This window comes from Balaenoptera ricei, chromosome 3 (assembly GCF_028023285.1).
Source record: "Balaenoptera ricei isolate mBalRic1 chromosome 3, mBalRic1.hap2, whole genome shotgun sequence".
NCBI lineage: Eukaryota > Metazoa > Chordata > Mammalia > Artiodactyla > Balaenopteridae > Balaenoptera > Balaenoptera ricei.
The window spans coordinates 11415862-11433737 of record NC_082641.1 but is presented as its reverse complement, the minus strand read 5'-3'; the positions used below and the strand labels follow the sequence as shown (position 1 = coordinate 11433737).

At 37.7% G+C, this 17876-nt stretch overlaps 1 protein-coding gene across 1 annotated transcript in view; it reads left to right on the top strand.

Moving 5' to 3' along the window:
- DNAH5 (dynein axonemal heavy chain 5) overlaps positions 1-17876 on the top strand; it is a 200715-nt gene that overhangs the window by 38441 nt on the left and 144398 nt on the right. Inside the window, exons 22-28 of the mRNA XM_059916759.1 lie at positions 5330-5463; positions 9646-9847; positions 10414-10649; positions 12838-13056; positions 13888-13950; positions 14254-14492; positions 15227-15467. Of these exons, the coding sequence (XP_059772742.1) occupies positions 5330-5463; positions 9646-9847; positions 10414-10649; positions 12838-13056; positions 13888-13950; positions 14254-14492; positions 15227-15467 (1334 nt within the window). The remainder of the gene's footprint in view (positions 1-5329; positions 5464-9645; positions 9848-10413; positions 10650-12837; positions 13057-13887; positions 13951-14253; positions 14493-15226; positions 15468-17876) is intronic.

Below are 17876 nucleotides of genomic sequence, written 5' to 3'. Positions count from 1 at the left end.
CAATTACTGCTCATATCCCCTGAGAACTAACCACAAGGAAGAAACTAAGACAAGTTCCTCTTTAAAATAGTCTGTTACTGAGGAGGCTAAAGGCAGCTCAAAACAACTTTGTCCACAACTTACAATATTATTTATCTAAGCTAAAAATCATATATTAGTGTGTTAATTTCAATTTTTATATTATTTGGAAACATTGCTTAACTTCCTAGAATAGCTTAAAATTCAGAATTTTCTAAACTCGAAATATGTTCAATCATGAATTATATCTTAAATTGAGAGGAAAAATGTTTAATGAAAAATTATACATATATTTTTGTCATGATAAAAGAGTTAAAAAAAGAAATAAGCTGCACCTTTTAAAAATAACAGCTTTGAGATATAATTTACATAACATAAAATTCACCCTTTTAAAGTATACAATTCAGTGGTTTTTAGTATATTCAGAGTTGTACAACCATCACCACTATCTAATTTTAGAACATTTTCATCACCTCCAAAAGAAACCCTGTACCTATTAGCAGTCATTTCTCATTCCCTTCCCCCAGCCCCTGGCAACCATTAATCTACTTTCTGTCTTTATGGATTTGCCTATTCTGAACGTTTCATATAAATGGAATCATGCTACATGTGGTCTTTTGTAACTAACTTTCAAGTTCTAACTATGTTGTAGCATATATCATTTCTTCATTTCTTTTTATGTATCATTTCTTTTGATTGCTGAATAATAGTCCATTGTATGGATATACTACATTTTATCCATTCATCAGTTGATGAGCATTTGGGTTATTTCCACTTTTGGACTGTTAAGAATAGATAATGCTATGAACATTTGTGTAAAGTTTTTCCGTGGACATATATTTTCATTTTTCTTGGGTATGATAGTCATGCCCTGAATCATATGGCAACTTATGCTTAACATTTTGAGGAAATGCCAAACTGTTTTCCAAAGCAATTAGACCATTTTACCTTCCTACCAGCAATGTGTGAGTGTCTCTCTCTCTTTTTTTTTTTTCCTTGTATCCTCACCAACAGTTGTTGTCTGCCTTTTGATTATAGCCATTCTAGTGGGTGTGAAGTGGTATCTCCTTGCAGTTTTGATTTGCATTTCCATAAAGACCAATGATATTGAACATCTTTTCATGTCTGTATGTGTGGCTTTTTTTTTTTTTTCCCGTTTATATATCTTGTTTGGAGAAATGTCTATTCTTTGCCCATGTTTTTAAAAATTGGACTATTTGTCTTTTTATTGTTGAGTTGTTTATATATTCTGAATACAAATCCCTTACCAGATATGTAACTTGAAATATTTTCTTACATTCTGTGGGTTGTTTCTTCACTTTCTTAATGGTATATTTTGAAGTATAAAAGTTTTAATTTTGATTCAGTCCAGTTTAGCTACTTTTTCTTTTGGTGCTTTTGATTGTGTATTTAAGAAACTATTGCTTAACTTAAGGTCATGAAGGTTTACTCCTACGTTTTCTTTAAACATTTTATATTTTTAGCTCTTATATTTAGGTCTGTGGTGCATTTTGAGTGAAGTAGGGGTCCAAATTCATTCTTTTGCGTGTGGGTATTCAGTTGTCCTAGCACCATTTGTTGCAAAGACTATTGTTTCCCAATTGAATTTTCTTGAGACCCTTGTTGAAAATCAGTTAACTGCAAGTGCAGATGTAAGCATTTATTTCTGCACTCTGGATTTTATTCCATTGATCTTATGTCTATCCTTATTCCAGAACCCCACTGTCTTGATTACTGTAGCTTTGAAGTAAGTTTTGAAGTCAGGAAGTGTGAGTCTTCCAACAGTTTTCTTCTTTTTCAAGATTGTTTTTGAATATTCTGGATCTCTTATTTCTGTATGAATTTTGAAATCATCGGCTTGTTAATTTCTACAAAAAAGATTTATGATTTTTGGGATGTGCTGAATCTGTAAGTCAATCTGGAGACTATTGAAATTAAATTTTAAAAAACTGAAATAATACAAAGTATCTCCTCCAACCACAGCGAAATGAAATTAAAAATCAGTGATAGGAGATCTGGAAAATTCACTAATACATGAAAATTAAACAATACACTCCTAAATAACCAATGAGTCAAAGAAGAACTCACAAAGGGAATTAGGAAATAGTTTTACGATAAATGCAAAGGAAAACACAAAATGCCAAAATTTATGAAATGCAGTAAAACAGTGCTTAGAGGGAAATTTATAGTCTTAAACACTGATACTAAAAAAGAAGAAATATCTCACATCAATAACCTAGCCTTCTATTTTAAGAAACTTAACTTCAAGGTCACTGATTCTTTCTTCTACAAGCTAAAATCCGTTGAGCCCTGCAAGTGAATGAATATTCATTTCATCTATTGTTTTTTCAACTTCAGAATTTGTATTTGATTCTCTTCTACATTTCTATATCATTATTGATATTCTCTATTTTTTGAGACATACTTCTCGTACTTTAATTCTTCAGATAGGGTTTTCTGTAGTTCTTTGAACATATTTTAATAGCTGATTTTAAATTTTCTCTAAGTTTAATTAGGTCCCATTTGTTTATTTTTGCTTTTGTTTCCTTTGCATTAGGAGACAAATAAAAAAATATTGCTATGATTTATGTTAGAGTGTTCTGCTTATGTTTTCTTCTAGTTTTATGGTTTCCAGTCTTACTTGTAGGTCTTTAATCCATTTTGAGTTTATTTTTGTACATGGTGTGAGAAAGCTTTTGCACAGCAAAGGAAACCATCAACAAAATGAAAAGATAATCTACTGAATGGGAGGAAATATTTGCAAGTGATATGACCAATAAGGGGTTAATATCGAAACTATATAAACAGCTCATACAACTCAATATCAAAAAACAAACAACCTGTTTGAAAAATGGACAGAAGACCTGAATAGACATTTTCCCTAAGAAGACATACAGATGGCCAACAGGCACATGAAATGATGCTCAACATCGCTACTCATCAGAGAAATGCAAATTAGAACCACAATGAGATGTCACCTCACACCCGTCAAAATGACCATCATTAAAAAGAACATAAATAACAAATGTTGGCAGAGATGTGGAGAAAAGGGAACCCACTTTCACTGTTGGTGGGAATGTAACTTGGTGCAGCCACTGTGGAGAACAGGATGGAGGTTCCTCAAAAAAACTAAAAATAGAATTACCATATGACTCAGCATTTCCACTCCTGAGTATACATCTGGAAAAATGAAAACAGTAATTCGAAAAATACACACACCCCAGTGTTTATAGCAGCATGATTTACAAGAGCTAGGAAGCAATCCAAGTGCCCATCAACAGACAATTGGATTAAGAAGCTGTGACACATATATACAATGGGCTATTAGCCATAAAAAAATGAAATTTTGCCATTTGCAACAAGATGGATGGACCTGGAGGGTATTATGTTAGGGAAATAAGTCAGACAGAGAAAGACAAATGCTCTATGTTATCACTTATATGTGGAATCTAAAAAATAAAACAGAGGAAAGAATATAGCAAAACAGAAACAGATTTACAGATTTAGAGAACAAACTTGAGGTTACCAGTGGGGAGAGGGAAGGGGGAAAGGAAAAGATAGGGGTATGGGATTAAGAGATACAAACTACTATGTATAAAATAAGTAAATAAATAAGCTACAAGGAAATATACGGCCCAGGGAATATAGCCAGTATTTTATAATAACTTTAAATGGAGTACAATCTATAAAAAATTTGAGTCACCATGTTGTACACCTGAATCTAACAGAATCTTGCCAATCAACTGTACGTCAATAAAAATTTCTTTTTGTCTAGTAATTCCAATAGTGGGCTTTCTCATGTATATTTCTACTGGCTGTTTTTGTTCCTTTGGGTGGGCATGACTTTCCTGTGTCTTTGCATGTCTCACAATTTTAACTTTTGTTGAAAACTTGATATGTTAAAGAGTATAATGTGGCAAATCTGATTCTTTCTCCCAGGGTCTGTTGTTGTTATTGTTATTACTGTTTTATATTGACTTTCCTGGACCAATTCTGTAAAACTTGTCTTCCCTGTGGACTGCACCACTATAGTCTGTGCTTGGTTAGTTTAGCAGTTAACTATGATTGCACAGAGATTTCCTTTAATGCTTTGAACCAGTAAGGCTTCCATCCTTTGCCTAGGGAGTTTGTGTGTGCACTGGAGCACCCTGAAAGCTCAGGAAGTTTTCAACACTGCTCTAGCCTTTATTTACTATTTGTGCAAGACCTCAATTCATGAGCCAGCATGAACGATTGGGACACTTTTAGGTCTTTCCTGGGCATGTGCACAGCTTTGTACATACATATGACCTTCTAGAACCCCAGGAATATGTCAGGGCCTTATGAGGCCTTCTGTGGACATCTCATTCCCCAGATCTTTAACTTTTTTGGCCACCCTTTCCATTGCCCCAGTGGATATCATTGCCTCAGGCAGCTGTGAAGTTAAATGTCACTGATTTTTTTTTTTAATTGAAGTATAGTTGACTTGCTTCATAACTAAGTGACTTATGTACTTCAACATAGTGACTTGGTATTTTTAGACATTATGAAATGATCACCACTATGAATCTAGTTACCATCTATCACCATACAAAGTTATTACAGTATTATTGATTATATTCCCTGTATTGTACACTACATCCTGTGACTTATTTATTTTATAACTGGACTTCTTAATCCCCTTTATTGATTTTGCCCATCCTCCTTTCCCCTCCCTTCTGGCAAGGACTAGTTTGTTCTCTGTATCTATGAGTTTGCTTCTGTTTTGTTCTGATTGTTTTTTGACAAATGCCTTGGGGATAGGGATTTTCTCAGTCAGTGGGTTCTGAGTCAGGTCAAATAAAGATAAACTGTTTGAATGGGGCTTGCCCAGGGAGCTTCCAGACAAGTCAAGTAGGGCCAATTCTATGGGGCTTCTTGAGGAGCCTGAAGCCCAGGCTGGTCCCTCTGGTGAATGCTACCTGCTGCCGGCTGTGGTTTTCACAGCCACGGTCATTGCAAAGCTCCTGTTTCTCGAGGCTGCCACATAGCCAGCAAGGGGCAGTGTATGTAGAACCAGTTAACATACGACAAAACTCACTGTTGTTACCCAAATTTCAAAATATTTCTCGAATGAACAATTCCTTGCATTGTTGCAAGCTTTGGTTAATGTCCAGAGTCCTGAAAAAATTATTATTGACAAATTTGCCCAGTGTTTTCAATTGCTTTTATAAAGAAGATTTTTTCAGAGGTCCTTACTTTACCATTACAGAAATTCACTCATCTTTTTAAAGCACGTTCTATATACCGTTGATATAAATGTTTCTCTCTCTCTTTTTTTTTTTGCTTTTAGATACCTTTGAGATAGCATCTGTGAACTTACCCATTCCTGTGCAAAACAGGAACTATTATAAGAATGTTTCTGACAACAAAGAGATTCTAAAATTAGTCTCTGTGCTTAGCACAATCATCAGCTCCACCAAAAAGGTAGGCCGAGAGGACCTGCAGCCAGGGTCTTTTGCTTTACAACAAGATTGAAGCTGAACATTAAAGCTTGTCCTTCACGTAGCCTGAGTCTCACCCACTGTGCCCTCAGTGAGCAGCTTATGGGATCTTGTACGTGCTCAGCAAATGTTTGTTTAACTCAAGGTTTTTCGTTCTAGATTGCAAGGTGAAAGACAATGATTATTTCTGTGTTTTATATTGTCTTCTGTTTAATGCCTTTAAACTTTTTATGTATTTATGTAGTACAGATAAGTCTGTTAAAAAATTCAAGATATCTCAAACCCCAAGTCAGACGGGTGCTGCAGTTCACCTTCAGAGAGTCAGTGATGCTGGAACTGACTTGAATCATTTGAAATAGAATAAGCTTTACACTCAGTTCTTTATGTTTGTGTAGTTGGGCAAATCTTATAAAATAGATGAAAATGTATGTATATTGTGTATACATGTATGTATATCATGGAAATAAGATAATACTGAGAATATCAAAAGTATTTTCAGCACATACTTGTACTGGACATGGATGTAAATTCAGGTTAATTTTTTCTTCCAAACTGCTCTTCTCTCAACTTTCCCTTTTCTGTTCAGGCAAATCTGTCTTTGTGGTTAAAAAGACTCAAAATCCTGATGTCAATTTCTACTTAAAAGAAAATATTCACATTGGCACTAAGACCTCCTGACTCTTTAAAAATGTTTCTCATTATTGAGGGAACAGTTGTCACTCAGTAAATATATCTTTTCTATTATTACTCAGTTTTGATAGAATGAGTTTCATTTGTTTGAAAGTGTTTTGAAAAGCTGCCTTTGCTGTAACCATGTGAGGAAATATTAAGTTTAATTTTAATGTATTCCTGAGGGAACTGGAAGCTTTTGCATTTATGCATTTTCAATTTTCCTTTCTTAATATCTTGAAGGTCTTGTATTTAATTTTGCCCTAGGGACTGCGTTCACATAATTCAATTTAACAAATATTTGTCTAGTGCTTAGTAGAGTATTCTATGATGATAATAAACATTCAAGTATGCTTTCAAATGTCTCAGTAATCATGGAAAATACAATAAAATAGATCAATAATAAAGTCCATTACTTTCTCTGAATATAAGCAGCCACTATTATGAAAATCCAAGGGCAAGACAGAGTAGTTGAAATTAATGTACTGCAGGCAACAAGATACTTATGTCTGCGTCATTGTTGTTGCACTTGCCTTTATATTATGTGAAGGAAATGTATAGATCTTAGTCTTCCTTAAGATAACAGAAAGGGTTGGCACTTAGAATAACTTGAAGGACTTTATCCAGATTGATAGGATGGCCAGATTGTTTCTGGAAGACTATATGCACACTTGGTCATAGTGCTAGACATGGCTCTCCACAGCCATAGACCCTTCTGAAATTTCTGTGGTTGACCCTTCCTCGACCGCAGAAACTCCTCTGACCCCAGCCCCTTTCCTCTTACAGTAACTGGTTGGATCAGAATATCAACCTGACCTACATTCAGCACATCCATAGTTTGGCCATCAACTTATAACACTGCCTGGCTTGAAAAGATGAGCTGGACCAAACAATCAAAATAACCATGGCAATTAAAATAACTTAAGTAGATCAGCCCTACATATGTAGTTCAAGTAATTTTTCCTTTAGGCTTTAGGTTACCTCTGCTTTCAAAAGTTCCAGTTTAATAAAGATTGACTCAGATAAAATAAATGAGAGTCTAAAACTTATTTAGTTAGGGTATGTTCTTTTTTTTTTTTTTAATAAATCTATCTACTTATTTATTTATGTATTTAGGCTGCATTGGGTCTTTGTTGCTGCGCACGGGCTTTCTCTCTAGTTGTGGCGAGCGGGGGCTACTCTTCGTTGCGGTGCACGGGCTTCTCATTGCGGTGGCTTCTCTTGTTGCGGAGCACGGGCTCTAGGCGCATGGGCTTCAGTAGCTGTGGCACCCGGGCTCAGTAGCTGTGGCTTGCAGGCTTCAGTAGTGTGGCTCACGGGCTCTAGAGCGCAGGCTCAGCAGATGTGGTGCACGGGCCTAGTTGCTCCGTGGCATGTGAGATCTTCCCAGACCAGGGCTCGAACCCGTGTCCCCTGCATTGGCAGGCAGATTCTTAACCACTGTGCCACGAGGGAAGTCCCAGGTACGTTCTTAATATTATAAACTCTTGGGTGTTGAAAGAGCTCAGGATTCTGGAATTTTACCCATATTCAGGGATCTTTGATAATCTGTAATTCATTCTCCAAACCATCATACATTTGTGAATACGTCTAGATGCTGTTGCAATGCATTCTGGGTGTGCATGTCAACATCTCAGCCCGTGCCAGGGCATCAGGTGTAGTTGGGACAAGCGGGGGCAGGCTTAGCTTTCTGCATTTTAGTGGGTGTGAAGTGTCAACACTCATTAATCCTGAGGTTTCAAGGGGCATCTTTAGCTGCACGTGGGGAGATAGAGTAAAGCTACTGCTTGGTATGGGTTGGTGAAATTTACTTAAAATAATCAGACCATTTAGAATGCCGTTGGTAATGCTCTATGCTTTCAAATAATGCCACTTTTCTCTCTATCTCAGTTGAAATTTTTTTTTCTCATGCAGATGTAACTCTGAAATTATAATGTAAGCCAATAGAAAAAGTTGACTACCAAGAGGTATAAACATTAGAAATGAGGAGACAAATTTTAATTATTTGGAGATGATATGATTATCTATCAAGTAAATCCAAAAGCGCTAATCTAAAAAAAACATATGGCCCAAGAAGAGTTAAGTTAGTAGTCAGTTGAAAGGTAACTATAGGTATTTCTGCTGTAATGCAATAAACATATTCCTGAAAAGCCTGTTTTGCAAAGTTGCACATATAATAGGGATTATGAGAAAAAAGAGCTTGAGACAGACACACACAACCTAGGAAATTCTGTAACCAGAGTAATACCCAAAACAATAACAATCATAGTAAAATATTAACCTGTTGAACAACGCTATAGTCAGTATAGAACTTTACATACTATCAAAAGGTGAAAGAAACTTGGTAGAAGTTGTAACAAGGTGTAAGAAACAGTTGAAAATACTGAGTTATGGAAACAAGGATAAAATATACAAAGATCAGGTCTAACTGTGCAAAGAACATTCTCAAAACAAAGTGGAGAACAAATTAACCCAAAAGAAAGAAGAGACAAAAAGCATTGTGCCCCCTCTTTGGTTTGCTGCTTTAGTGGGTACAAAATGAAATGCTAGGAAAAACAGCATTTGACAATGTGACCTTCCTGTTATATTGACATCATTCCTTATTTGCCAGTTGCGAGAAAGCCAATTCATCTTACAGACGCACACTTTGTAACAAAGCAGACCATTCGTTAAAAAACCAGTTTTTAAAAAAACTTATATGCCATCCATGCAGTTATAAGGATAATGGAAAAAAGATCCTTTTTACAATAACAACATCATTGGAAAATACCTAGGAGTGTACATGATGAGAAGTTTGTAGGGTCTTTATGAAGAGTTCTCTAAAACTTAACAAGGAATTAAAGAAAAAGAGGTGAGAAGATTTAGAAACACATGGGAAGATTTAATATTGTATGGATGTCGGTCCTTATCTAATGTATTTATACATTTTGTGTGATTCCATGCAATCTTTCAATGGGGCTTGACGCTGGATATATTCTATTTGTCCCTCTAGATCTAATCTCCACGCTCTGACCTTAGGGAACAAGTCAATGGGTTTCCATTGAGACTTCCAGTAGATTTCACCAATGAGAGTCTTGGAGGAGTTTGTGCAATGGGAAAAAGTGACCTCAGAGTATTTTTTTCCCCCATAGCACCACCCTCTCTGTGGCATGATTTGAGCTGTGTTTTTTGACCTAAGGTCCAGCTCCAATCAAAAGGGCCTGGTCCACAAGAGATTTTATGGACTCGCTCTCTCTCTCTTTTTTTTTTCCTGAGAAACTGTTCCCCTCTCTTTTTGGTAGGATGGTACCAGTTACATTGTTACTAGTCCCAGGTTACTATTTACACTATTGTATCCAGTTCCAGTCCTGTGGCATTTTCAACTAGTCACACGGTTCACTAATTAAACATTTTAATAAATCCATGGGAACCACCAGCAACTGGCAAATGTTCACTTATATCATGATGCCGTTTCTGATTCTTCCTTCTCTACACAAATACGTTATTTGTATTCTAGGAAGTTATTACATCCACCGACTGCTTCAAACGCTACAATCACGTTTGGCAAAAGGAGAAAGAAGAAACCATTGTGACGTTTATTATGAAAAACCCCTTGCTTTCTGAATTTGAATCCCAGATTCTCTATTTCCAAAAACTAGAGCAAGAAATTAACACTGAGCCTGAGTGTATCTGTGTGGGTACCATTGCTCTGTACACAGGTTGGTTCATTTTCTTTCAGTCATAAAAATTCAACGTATTACTCTGTCTCTTTACCTAGATTAGTATTCCAGAGAGTTCTAGCTATCTTAAAGATTGACTCTCCTTTTATTGGCCTCAAGCTTTAAGACCAGCTTGTAGATTTGTTTTTAATTCTCTTCTGCATAATTATTTATTCTGGACTATTTTGAACACTCTGCTGCTAAACCTTGAAAATAAATGCTAATTCAAACAAGGGATAAGTCTGTCATATTTGGAATTAAAATGTACCCTTTCTTTAATAAATAACAATAACAAAGATTTGAGGCTTAGCTCCGACAGTTTTGATAGGTACTGTTTTGTTTTTTTTTCCCCATTTTGGAATGTGTTTTGAATTGTTGCAAATAGGCTTTATAACATGAATGAATATATAATGATTGGGAAAAACTAATTTTTTTTCCAGTTTGATTTTTCATGTGTTAGAGGGCTATCAGCTGCAAAGTATTTACTGTTGGTAAACCGTTACACTGGGTCTCCTTATACTGGGTCAAGTTTTTCAAACTGAACGGTGGACATGTGGGTTTTACAGCTGACTTGAAGTTCACCTTGACCACTGAGACGAAGGCCTGGATGGTTGTCATTGGCCGTCACTGTAACAGAAAATACAGAAGTGAGATGGAAAACATTTTTACACTTGTTGAAGAATTCAGTAAGAAACTGAATCGCCCAATTAAAGACCTAGATGATATTCGAATTGCTATGGTGGCCCTGAAGGAAATTAGGGAGCAGCAAATCTCCATTGACTTTCAAGTGGGACCTATTGAGGTAACTGATAATCACTTGTTCTATAGAAACATCTCCATATGTTGGGCTCTATTAGATGAACTGTTGACCAGATCTGGACTGGAATTACAAATGGCCGCTAAACCCAAGAACAACGATTTCAGTAATGATACCTAACCTGTAGGGTGCCTCGTGTGGGCAGTTCTAGTCCTTTACACAGCATTTAAGGTGTTGAAGAGCGGAGCCTGAGATGAGGATTTCTGTGTAAGTGATTTACTGCTGAGTGCTCATGGGAGAAGTAGAGTGAACGAAACAGAAAAGGATGAGGTTGGGGGTGGGAGGAAGCTAAGCCAGGGTGTGATCTTAGCTGTAGACTAACTTCGGCCTGATCTCACAGGGAGTGTTCTGGAACATGAGTTGTACCACACAGTTGGCCCCATTTTGAGGCAAGGGGGGACTGTCTTTATTCCCCCAAATCAGTTGGTCATTGACCATTATTTCCTCATGAGGAGGCTCCTATCAGCTGAGGACAATTTTCAGGGGAAGAAGGCAGCTTGATTCCTATAGCCAACACACCCAACAATCTGGGTTGCAAATACCAGCTGATAAACAGGACCTGGATGGGGCACTGACAGTGTCCATTCATGGGTTTACTCTGTATTAGCTCGTTTAATACTTCCTACAACACTCCACTTCCAAACAAGGAAACTGAGGGTCAAAGAAATCACGCAGTTTGATTAATGTTGCACATTACTTTTGTTTTTATTATCATTACTGTCTTTTCTAGATGCAAACGCTTTATCAGGAATGGGTTACTATATTCTTTTAAACGAGACTAGTATAACTGTAGCGTTAGAACAATTCCAGTTATAGAAACATTATCTTTTCATCACACCATAACTTAAATGTCTGGCTTTAAACTCTGATGGTCAGGATCCTACTCATATGGTCTCATATTTTCTGCACGTCTCTTTGAATTTTGAAAAATTTCAAATTACCGTGAAAATGGCAGAGATGACTGAAGGTTTGCACCTCTACCGTGTTGGGTCAGGGAAATCACGTCGTCCACTGTGTTCTTCTTTGGAATTGAAACATCAAGGCAAAGACCCCCTACTTGGACCAGGGGAGTTTGGAGAAGGGGTTTGAAGAGGAGGTCCAGCAATTGCCAACCCTTTCCCCCTGACGTGAGAGTTAAGACAAACTGTTGTCAAGTAGTCAAGCTCAAGATGCAATCTTTAGTACTGATACAACTTATTTGGAAGACCTGATTTAGTGTTCAGCTCCCATATTCCCATTGTATCTTACTTTCCCCATCTCCCCACCCTATTCACCCACACTATGGCCTTGTGTGTACGAAGTCCCAGAATTGTACTTAGTCATCCATCAAAGGCAGCATTGGAAAGCTGCAGGTCTCTGTGTTACTTTGTTGATTTGATTGGTACTGGGGTGCAGACTGGAGGCATGCCTTCAAGGAGAAAGAGGGAAGAGGAAGAGAGGCACTGGGCTATGCTTGCCCAAATCAACAATCTTTTCCCCAAATCAACAATCAGGTGTTCATTCTATGTCTTTGGGGAAGAGTAATGGTGGGAGAAGAGGCCAGGGATATTTAGGAAAAATCCTTTCTCATGAAAACCAAACTTTGCCTTATTTTAATCTTCTAGACAAGAGAATAGTCCAGGATTATAACTTGGCTTAGGCTCTGATTCAAGAATGCCCTGAGGGCAATAACTTGGCTTAGGCTCTGATTCAAGAATGCCCTCTAATGTCTTACTGTTGGAACCTTTTACCAACAAAGTGAAATAGGATAGAGTTAAAACTCTGATTCATTTTGTTATTCTAAAATTAGCAGTTAAATTGTTTTATGTTTTTCATTTACTTGATTTAATTTTGTAGTCTTCAAATACAATTTAGGGGCCTAAGTAAAAATACCTTTTATTTGTATAATGATTTATAGTTTTCAAAATGCATTTAAATTGATATATATTTTTTGATATTCACGAAAATCCTGTGAAGCAGCCAGGGAATTTTCCTGTTTTACAGATGAGGAAACTGAAGCTAAGTGGCTCAGTTGCTCACTTAAGCTTTTCCAAGTTTGCAAGTAGAGTAACTAGAACTCTCTGGGCAGTTTCCCTGTCATGTGGATCTTTTCCATTCTAATGCTTTAAAAAATGACTGTGCATATATTTATGCACCTGACTAGCAGAAATTAAATTTTTCTTCTTTTGTGTAGGAATCCTATGCCCTGCTTAACAAATATGGGCTTCTGATAGCAAAGGAAGAGATGGACAAAGTGGATGCTCTGCGTTACGCTTGGGAGAAGCTTCTGGCACGTGCCAGTGAAGTGCAGACTGAATTAGTCTCGCTGCAGCCCAGTTTCAGGAAAGAGCTTATTAGTACCGTGGAGGTCTTCCTCCAAGACTGTCACCACTTCTACTTGGACTACGATTTGGTACAACTCTCGCTTTCTCTGTGTATTTTGGGAGAAGAGTGACTACAGCATGCAAAGTGTAGTTGTTTAAAGATAATATTGGGTGGGCCAAAAAGTGCCTTCGGTTTTTTAGATAAAAATAAAAGACACATGTTTCACTTTCACCAAGAACTTTATTGAACAACGTATTCATCCTTTTGTTCCACTTCCTTCTGCCATTTTCCAGGCAACTTCATAATTCCATCTTCCCAAAACTTTTTATCTGCTGGGAATATGTTGCTTAAAGAGACCCATTTCCAGCCAATTACAATGTGCTACAGAAGGGAAATGTGTAGAGTATAGGGTAAAATTTGTACTTATTAACTGGTAACACGCCAAACCACCAACTTCATGGATGAAGAAGCACAGAAATCCAGTTATTTAAGGTGGTCTAATGTCGGAAAACCTGATTGGAATGTTAACATTACAGGTCGCTTTACAAATAGATATTAGAGTGGTGAACTCTGTGTCATGTGGCATTAGTGTTCTAGTTCAAACCAGGCACTGTTTGTGCTTCTTACAGAATAGTTATTTACCCTTCATGTCACCTGATAAATTAATAGCACATATTTTTAATTTTCAAAATTTCTTGACATATGAAAGCTGTGACCTTAACTTGGCTTTTTTTGGCCTTGAAAATATTTCCAAATGAGTTACTTTCCTGAGTCCTTTTTTACAAATAAAAAACTAAGTTTCCTATCCTGTATGTGACATGCATATAAACAAAATTTGATATTCAAATACATAGTGCTCATGAAATTTGTATGCAAATGCTTCATTTTATTTTATGTTTATTTTAACTTTTTGTTTCAGAATGGTCCAATGGCTAGCGACTTGAAACCCCAGGAAGCCAGTGATAGACTTATCATATTTCAGGTGATCTTTTTAGTTTCTTTGACTTTCTATAGAACCAAAACCTCAATGTCTTTTAAACACATACTTTTTTCCGCTTAATGTAGAGAAGCCCATTGTGGAATATAGTATGTACTTACCTTTTAAAAACTGTGATTTGATATGGTTAGCATTGGTTTCTATGTAATTAATTGTACTCATTTAGTTCTCATTTACATGTGCTCAGAGATCATACATGTTTGCTTATTGGCCAATCTTTTTTTTTCATTTGCATGTTTATTCACATGTAAATCATTTTTGATGAGTTTTCACTTGTATTTTTATTAGAATCAATTTGATAATATCTATCGGAAATATATCACCTATACTGGAGGAGAGGAGCTTTTTGGTCTGCCAATCACACAGTATCCTCAGCTTCTCGAAATCAAGAAGCAACTGAATCTTCTACAGAAAATATACGCTCTGTACAACAGTGTCATAGAAACTGTAAATAGCTATCACGATATTCTGTGGTCAGAAGTAAATATTGAAAAAATCAGCAGTGAACTTTTAGAGTTCCAGAACAGGTGAGAAATTAATGTTTAGCATGCCCAGAGCTATTGAACCTCAAATGCTTTCTTCTTTGATAGGCTGTCAGGGTTCTTTTTTCACCCAGATGTTTCGAAAGCACATCATGCTTCATTGCTGTTGTCCACTGACATCACCCTCGTCAAATGCGATTTATTAATTACCCCTGTGTGTGCCTGGTGAGACAAGCACATCCTTTAAACCTGGATGAATCTTGCCAGGGCCTTTCCTGCATCTTAGAGAGAGCTGATCTCTATTTATATTACACTTACCAACATTTGAAGTTTATGTTAGAGGATTTATTTGAAATAAAAGCAAGAGCCCTGTGATTTTTCTACATCCTTGAAGTGTTGAACCCCCCAAAAATGGAGGGTCATTTGTTGTACTTTTCAGTTGACAGCCTGAAACACTCTGCTGTGCTTTGTACTTGGTAGGGTCTCAAAACATGTTTGGAGAATTGAATTGAATTGGGAAGTACCTCTATTCTATAAAATAATGCCTTTTACCTAATTTTTATGAGGAAATTGAAAAAAGTCATTCCTGATTGGGAGGAGCAAATTTCTGCAATGTAAAAGTGTATTATATTAACAGCTGTCCTCTGAGTCATGAGATTTAACAATGTGGTGGGTATTTGTGGTGACTGTTTTTGATGGAAATGCTAGCAGACAGTCTTGGATTGGAGACATTCCAGGCTTCTATTCAAATGAACTTTCATGTCGGCTCTTCTTCGCAGGTGTCGGAAGCTGCCCCGGGCCTTGAAGGGCTGGCAGGCTTTTCTGGATCTGAAGAAGACCATTGATGATTTCAGCGAGTGTTGTCCACTGCTGGAGCGCATGGCCAGTAAGGCCATGATGGAAAGGCACTGGGAAAGGATAATTGCTCTCACTGGGCACAGTCTAGATGTGGGGAATGAAACTTTTAAGTTAAGACATATCATGGAGGCACCTCTTCTGAAATACAAAGAGGAAATAGAGGTACAATGATTGAGCGTATGATGTGGTGGGCGATTGGAAGGTCCCAGGGGATTTGAGAGTTTTCCTACATCATGGTCTGTTGGTGCAGTACATCATGCTAGGACAATCAAAACTCTTTTCCTGGTACTCAGCTATTATTTCGTCAACAAACGTTTATGTAACAGGTTCTGTGTTAAATGCTGGGGACATAAGAGTACATTCCTGTGTTTATAGATCATTAAATAATTTGTATAATTAAATAATTATACAAATGAAGGTGTAGTTACAAACTGCAGTAAATACCATTGAAATGAAAGTATGCTGCTCTATGAGGGCCTCTAATAATGGGGTTGACCTCTCTGGGGGTGGGACGAGGGCGATGAAGGTCAGGAAGACTGGGTGCTGGGTGAACGGGGTGTGCTTGTGTGGTGAGGGGGTAAGGGGCTTGGAAAGTGCAGAGAAGACAATGTCAGGCAGGTGGAACAGCATATGTGAAGGGTCTGAGGTGTGTTTAGGGGACCAGAAGGCCGAGGTGTGGAGGTGGGCAAGAGAGGAGACAGCTAAGGTTGGGGAGATGGAGTGGGTCTAGAATGTGTTATCCATTTCAGTCTTTGAAGCAGTCGGTAGCCAACTGGGAGATGTATTTTGATTGGGGGATGACGTGGTTAAATTTGCATTTTGTAAAGATCACCCTGGTAGCTGTGAGGAGAAAGAATTGGAAAACAGAAAGGGGGAATGCTGGGAAACCAGTTGGGAGGTTACTTGAATATCCCCGGCAACAGATAATGATGTGTCAGATGAGGAGGCAAGTAGTGAAGCTGAAGAGGGGAGACAAGATTGAAGAGATCGTTAGGAGGTAAAATTGGATAGAATTTGACGGAGTGAACATGCTAGGGAAACGGGAGGGGCTAAGGATGAACCCTAGAGTTCTTGCTGAGAGATCTAAGTGGATGATGGTGCTTATGAGTGAGATGGGGAGTGTTGGAAGGTGATCAGGTGGAATGACAAAGTGCAAAGACTATGAGCTTGATTTTGGGCATGAGTTTGATATTTCACAGATTGTGTTTTGGGTTCCCTTGATGTATCCAAACAGAGAAGCCCAGTAAGCAGTGGGCGTGGGTCTTTCCTGGAGATACAAAAGTTGCTGACTCCACGGGTGTGGATATGCTCATCCAGAGAGGGACAAGAAGAGGGCAAGGATGGGTTTGACCAATGGTGCAGGAGAAGATAAGGCTGCAGAGAAGACAGGGAGAGTGGTCAGAGAGCTGGGAAGAAGTCAGGTTTCTGTTCACTCCCTCCTCTCGTACTGCATTGGTTTGACTTTAGAGTTAAATCAGAGACACATTAAATTTTGAGTCTTTGATGAAAGCTGCAAAATTTAAAAGGTTATTGCATATCATTTTTATCCTAATTTTTATTGAGATATAATTGACATTTAACATTGTGTAAGTTTAAGGTGTTCAACATAGTGATTTGATACATTTATATTGCAATATAATCTCCATTGTAGTGTTAGCGAACACCTCAATTATCATTTCTTCTAGTGGTGGGAACAATTGAGATCTAGTCTTTTAGAAAATTTAATGTTTAGGATACAGTTTTTTTTTTTTTAATTTTTGGTTGTGTTGGGTCTTCGTTTCTGTGCGAGGGCTTTCTCCAGTTGCGGCGAGCGGGGACCACTCTTCATCGCGGTGCGCGGGTCTCTCACTATCGCAGCCTCTCCTGTTGCGGAGCACAGGCTGCAGACGCGCAGGCTCAGTAATTGTGGCTCACGGGCCCAGCCGCTCCGCGGCATGTGGGATCTTCCCAGACCAGGGTTCGAACCCGTGTCCCCTGCATTAGCAGGCAGATTCTCAACCACTGCGCCACCAGGGAAGCCCAGGATACAGTTTTGTTGTCTATAATCACTGTACTGTGGATTAGATCTCTAGGACTTATGTATCTATTAGCTGTAAATAGATATAACATCTCTCTCATTCCCCCACCCCCAGCCCCTGGTAACTACCATTCCACTTTCTGTTTTTTCAAGTTTTTGTTGTTGTTGTTGTTTTGTTTTTTGTTTGTTTTTTTAAGATTCCACATATAAGGGCTATCATATAATATTTGTCTTTGTCTGACTTATCTCGCTTAACCCGGTATCCTCAAGGTCCCTCCATGCTGTCACAAATGGCAGGATTTTCTTTTTTATCATGGCTGAAAATCTTCCACTGCTGTATATCTTTTCTGTCTTCTTTCTTTCTGGAATAGTTTGGTGGGAAATTTTACAAATTAGGATAAATCTATATTATATCTACATACACACACACCATTTATTATACTGCAGTTTAGATCTGGAAATGTAAGTATTTATAGATACATATAAAGGAAAGAGTATAGACAGGACCTCTGTTGAACCAAGACTATTTGAGAAGGATGTGTGACTTTCATGTT